The sequence below is a fragment of the Cryptotermes secundus genome, unplaced genomic scaffold (genome assembly GCF_002891405.2).
Source record: "Cryptotermes secundus unplaced genomic scaffold, Csec_1.0 scaffold1562, whole genome shotgun sequence".
Classification (NCBI taxonomy): domain Eukaryota; kingdom Metazoa; phylum Arthropoda; class Insecta; order Blattodea; family Kalotermitidae; genus Cryptotermes; species Cryptotermes secundus.
This window is the reverse complement of record NW_019726255.1, coordinates 34,166-40,373: the sequence shown is the minus strand read 5'-3', so window position 1 is coordinate 40,373 and position 6,208 is coordinate 34,166. Positions and strand designations below refer to the sequence as shown.

General features: G+C 39.5%; 1 protein-coding gene across 1 annotated transcript in view; it reads right to left on the bottom strand.

Moving 5' to 3' along the window:
• LOC111864149 (glucose dehydrogenase [FAD, quinone]) overlaps positions 1 to 6,208 on the bottom strand; it is a 9,378-nt gene extending 3,170 nt beyond the window's left edge. The window contains exons 1-4 of the mRNA XM_033751337.1: positions 6,066 to 6,208; positions 4,977 to 5,099; positions 2,839 to 3,041; positions 739 to 1,032 (exon numbers count right to left, since the gene is read on the bottom strand). Of these exons, the coding sequence (XP_033607228.1) occupies positions 739 to 1,032; positions 2,839 to 3,041; positions 4,977 to 5,099; positions 6,066 to 6,093 (648 nt within the window). The 5' untranslated portion in view covers positions 6,094 to 6,208. The remainder of the gene's footprint in view (positions 1 to 738; positions 1,033 to 2,838; positions 3,042 to 4,976; positions 5,100 to 6,065) is intronic.

Sequence of the window (6,208 nt, the reverse complement as noted above, 5' to 3'; positions counted from 1 at the left end):
CTCCAAGTCACTCCCGACAGCTCCACAATTTCTTCAATGGTCCATCGTCGATCTTCCTTGATGATTTCACGAATTTTTTCAACATTTTCATGTGTTCGGGCCGTGGAAGGACGACCAGAACGAGGTTTGTCATCAATTGACATTTCACCATTTTTGAAATGGGAAAACCACTCAAACACTTGAGTTTTCCCCATAGCATCGTCCTTGTACGCCGTTTTTAACATTCAAGAGTTTCTGTTCCACTTTTCCCAAGCAAAAACCAGAATTTCACCGCCACATGCTGTTCACGAAAATCAGCCATTGCAAAAACGATGATCACACAAAACAGTTGTCATTATAAACTCTGCCGAAACTAGTCCTTACCTTCTGAAGCAACGGCAGTCAGCTTATCGACTCAGGAATGTTAGCTCTATGTGCTCATAGCGGCAAAACGCGGTATTACAAAAGCTCTGCCCACAGAAAAATTAGTTAGGTTTCTTTTGGGTACCCCATCGTATGTATCTCACTCAGAAGCTTCAAAGACCTTTACATAACCATAGCTCTTACTTTTGGAAAGGCTGGACTAACTTGATGAATTATTCTGGCATTTGCCTGAAGAGACTGAGGAAAACTATGAAAACCCTTGGTCTGGTCTCCTAGATAAGATCTGAGCACAAACCTCCTGAATATGAAGCAGGAGAGCTAACCACCCAACTTCAGTATTCAGCTAAGTGAATGTTAAGAGTTACCACAGAATACCTTAACTCTTACAAAACTCCTGTGACTCTTCAGATGAGCAGAGTGTGTAGTGTACAGGCCAGCTGCAGACATGAGGAGGTTCTGATAGCTTCTGAGGCAGTATGGCTTCTGTTTAATGCATTTATGCTCTGTGCCTAACATTTTTGATATATAGGGCTGTAACTGTCTGAGCCCCCATCCAATGGCTCCACTGCCCTCCCAACGAACAAAGTCTTCCTCGCTTCCTATGTTATGCAGCATGTAGTTCATCTTCCCACTGCCTCCTAGTCCACGACCACGTGGACATGCCGAGCTCTGGAAGTTTGAATTTTATGTTAATGTCATATCATTACAGCAAATATGAACTCTGTGCACTAGATGTCAAACATGAAATCTTGTCAGTTAAATATTTTTAAAGTAAACTCAACAATATTTTAAATTTTGGCAGTACACCTATCAGAATAAACACAATACAAATTTAACCCTTTACATGTTATATACAATATATTTGTCATGTTTTTGATCTGTGAGTGCTTACTTGCCATACAGGATATATTCTGCACTTGAGATTTTCACTTGCATGTGGTTACTGAAATATTCTGAAATGCCTGCCTGTCTTAAAGTAAGTATATTACCATCAAGGATATCCAATTCTTTTAATGATTAAATAATTTTACAGCCTGATGTAGTTCAGCCTCAGTTGGCTATCTTCATAGTTAACCAATACTAAAGGAAAATTTACATCATTTACTTAAAACATTTGAAATATTTTAATCTTTTAAATTAAATCAAATTGTAAGTCTTAAAAATATATAAAATTAGTAATATGCTGAAGTCCAATGATGGATTCGGACAGATGCTTTTTTATGCTGTCTTCCCCGTGCAGTGCAAAAGGCTGTATAATATAATCATCTTTGAAATGTCCATTTTATGGTGTCTTGCAGCATCTGTGAAGTTGCCTGTATAAGATGAAGTGCTGAAGTCCTGCTTCTCTCTGTCATATATGAAATATTGTGAAACCTGTCAACTATTCACACTGCTCTAATTTTTATTCCTCTAAGTGATCCTAGATGTTAGGAGTGGCCCTTTTCTATACTAGACTGATGTGAACAAAAAATAAAGAAAAAATTTTAAAATCTGGCTGTAAATGTGAAGATGACTAAGGCCTAATACTTTCCATTCTATCACAAGATAACTAACTAATTTCATGGAGCAGAGCCCATCTTTGGAAACAAATTGTTGGTCAACTACTCAAGAAATTATGTGGTTCTTACGGAATGCTAAGGGTCATTACTATGTTTACAAGAGCTTGCCACTGGCCTGTATCCTGAAATACCTTGGTTATATATTGTCTCATCTGGTTTAAAATGGTTCAGTGTTTAACAAGATCAGTGATAGAAATATTTAACAAGATTAATGAAAGAAACATTTCCTCCCCATCTTGCAGCACATAAGGCTAATGATCTGTGTCCTTCCATCAACATAAATTATACTACCATAGAAATATATTAAAAGAGTAAAGGTTTTTAATGAAAAACCTGTATGGAAAGGCTTAATGAACTGCACACAAAAACTGACTTGTACTAAATGTTTGTGTGTCATTTTCTTCATTCTGCTCACAATACTCAGGATTACTGGGTATTTATGCTTTGTCCATCATCCAGTATTCTCAAGAAAACAAAGGAACAACGTTTCACAACTGGATCTGTTTCTGTCCTCAGGTGAGGGGGTGAGAGAGCTAACCTCAATCACTGGATGATAAACAAGGTTTATAAATCCAGTAATCCTAAATGTTGCTTGCCATCATCAAAACACTATAAAATTCACCACTCAAAATAGTTATACCTTACTAATATGTGCTATTGATTGCATCTGTCTTAAAGCAAGTGTCACGTAACTCCAAACAAGGACAACGTTGAATGCGCAGAAGAAAAATTTCAGACAAGGGGGTGGGTTCGAGGGTGTGAGAAGTAACAGGCAGCCAGTTGTTTGTAAGGCACCCTCGAAGCAGATTATACTTATGGTTTTTCTGTCATCTGTTTACAAACGTGTTTCCTTGTGCGCTAAATCGTACATAATGGGCGGCCTTGTTCAAAGTTATGTGACACTGTCTTTACTGACCTGGTTATTGAGTCCCCAGGAAGAGTGAACTTGAGGCTTGGTGCGATAGGCCCAGTCTTGGGCAGAACCCTGTAACATTGGTGTGGCAAGAGGAACTGAACTCAGCCAACTGAAATGTTCACCTGCCTCAACCAGAAGAACATTATGGCGAGGGTTAGCACTCAGTCGGGCAGCCAGGACACAGCCAGCTGTACCTCCTCCCACTGAAAATTGTCAGTACAGGAACAAATATGGATGAAAGTACTTACCACTGACTGCTGGTCCAGATTTTCAGGCCATATCTTACAGCTTAGGGTTATGGGGTTTCTGAGCTTTGTCCATTATCTGGTATTCCAAAGAGAACACAATATTTTGGAAACTGGATTTGTCTGAACCAATTACTGAGATTAGCTCTTCCTAATGGGTCCAACTTCTTGTGTGGAGGCAGGTTAGAATACCTCCACCATAACCCTACAAGTCGTAAAGGTGATGAAAATTCAACCTGGTGCCTTGGGGTATAATTGTGCCATCCTTTCACTGGGGGATATAAATACAGAGACCTGGCCTTCCATGTTGGGGGTTCAACACAAGGCTGATGAACTTGCTTGCAAAAAAATACTGTTGAAAAATCCAAAGAAGTGAAAACTGGATGGTCTACAAGTCTGGCAGAGAATACCTCCACCATAACCCTACAAGTCGTAAAGGTGATGAAAATGCAACCTGGTACCTTGGGGTATAATTGTGCCATCCTTTTGCTGGGGGATATAAATACAGAGACCTGACCTTCCATGTTGGGGGTTCAACACAAGGTTGATGAACTTGCTTTATGGCTCAAAAAGGGCTGTTTTGTCAATAAGGTGCTTCACTACCTAATCTCAGTCTCATCACTGGCCCAGCTGAGTTGGTGCTTCTTCACCTAACCTCAGTTTCAGTGATTGAGGTTAGATCCTTCTAATAGACCAGACTGAGTAAGTGCCTCCGTAGCTTTTCACCAGAGGATAGAAATTGATCCAGTTTCTGAAATGTTGTGTTCTGTTTGGAATACAAGGTGATGGACAAAATCCAGAAACCCAGTAATCCTACATGAATTGTACAATCATCACAAACCTTTATAATTGATTTATATTTTACACCTGTTAGTCATATTTGTATTAATTATGTTACATTATAAAGAAACATGCTGAACATGATGAACCATCACACGCGCCAACCAATCAAATTGCCCCAAACATTCACATTTATATTGCGCTCGCTGCTGGCCCTGAATCTACATCATCACGCGCGCTAGCCAATCAATTCTTCCTCCTCAATTTCAAGTTTCGCTCCGTCCACTGAGCAGTGTATAAAAAGGACCAGCTCCAACGCCGAGTCATCAGTCGATCATCAGTCTACGATCAAGCCACACCAAGCAACATCAGCCATCAGGCTTCGTCGCCAGCGCTCGGTCTTCGGAGGCATCGGCAGGCTGCACCAGGCACGACTGCCTCGGCCCTCCGGCTCTCTCACACCCGAATCACTGGGGCACCGCCTGGACTCGCCANAATCATACCATATAGCCTGTTCTTACCTACAGTGTAATATAGTAAACCATTGTCCAGTTTGAGGGATACATCCCTTTAAAGGGTGCAATCAGTGAATCTATGTTGGACGAACTTCATGGGGACAACAGCTGAGCTGAATATTTTCACTGTTATGTATGTAGAATAAAACAATGTATTTTAGTTGCCAATTTAAGAACTTTTAAATACAGTTATACATGCATTAAATGTGGTCTTCTCATTATATTCATTAACATCTTTGGTGTTCATCTCATTCAGGAAGGGACCACATCTAATATTTAAAATTACAGCTGGNCCTGGACTCGCCAGTGGTCGTGTCCCTGTCCGACCCACTGGGCATCTGGCATAGCCACTGCCTCATCACTCGTACGACCGCGCTCAAAGACTAGCCTTTCTCCAGCAGCCTACGACCGCGCTGCGTTAGCCACGCAACTCCAACTCGCCTGCCGCATGGCGACCAAGCAACCTCCANATACATGCATTAAATGTGGTCTTCTCATTATATTCATTAACATCTTTGGTGTTCATCTCATTCAGGAAGGGACCACATCTAATATTTAAAATTACAGCTGGTAATATCACCACCACCATAATCCTTACCTATTATATAATCGTAGTGAGCTTCTGGTGTCTTAATGATGCCATGGTGAGCGCTAGTCCAAGAAGACCAGGCTACAAGCCCCAAAATTACACCACCCATCAAAGCCAACATCATTATATACACTGAAACAATGTAAACTAGTACACATATTTGGTGTTAACAAGAAACGTTTCCAGTTTCATGTTCATTGTATGGATGCCATTGACATTGATATGATATATCGTACTTTCTTGATGACAGTATTTTTTAAATTAATTCATTCATTAATTTTATTTGGCATCCATAAGTGCTACAACATTAACACTTGAATAAGTCACATCATTAAATACATCATTCTTGAAATCCTTTTGCCCAAATGCCTAAAGGATTAGAATTTGTCAACAATAAGTAATCACTCTTGACATTGTCAACCTATAATTAAAATTAACACACACTATCAAACCAGATAAATAATAAAATTAGATACAATATGTAAATTGAAGTGCAAGCCAACCTTATGAGTTCATCAGGATAATTTTAAGAGTATTACAGTAAATCAAGAGTCCTACATATGAGCATGTAAATCACCGATCACATTAAGATACTGCAAGCAACCATTTGTTATCTATTTCAATTGCTGAATAGAGGTTTTGCTATGCTTGCTACTGTCCCTCTAAGAGAAACTCACACAATGTATAGAATGGATGATCTAGTAAAAATATATAATAACTCAGGTGATTAATCACAGGCATCCCACCCTAAAGGCATGGGTTTAATTCCAGGGAAGTCCATGTATGATCTGTGGTGGAAAAAGTGCACTGGGGCATGTTTTTCCTGAGAACTTTGGTGCTCTGCTGCCGATTTTCATTCCTCCAGTGCTGCATATTCATAGGTCACAAGGCTCTAGTGCTACGAGTACCAACAGACTCAGTCTGACCCCACTCCTACAAGTAAAAACTTTAGCTAATATTATACTGTCAATAAAAAGAGTCCCTTGAAATTCAATGAATGATTACTACTTCAACATGAATTTTAACAGCTAAAACATCTGCAAGTACATATCATGAGCAATGAAATGACATCCATAAAACACCAGGTTTGTTACTCACATGCTTGTTTTTGCAGTAAATATGGCATCTTTCATATCTTTCCTGTTCAGGTTTCAGCCTAAAACTGTTAAAGGAATCTAAAGCTTATGACTAGTGCATGTATAAGGCTTCTCTCATAACAAGATATATGAAACACGTGGCAT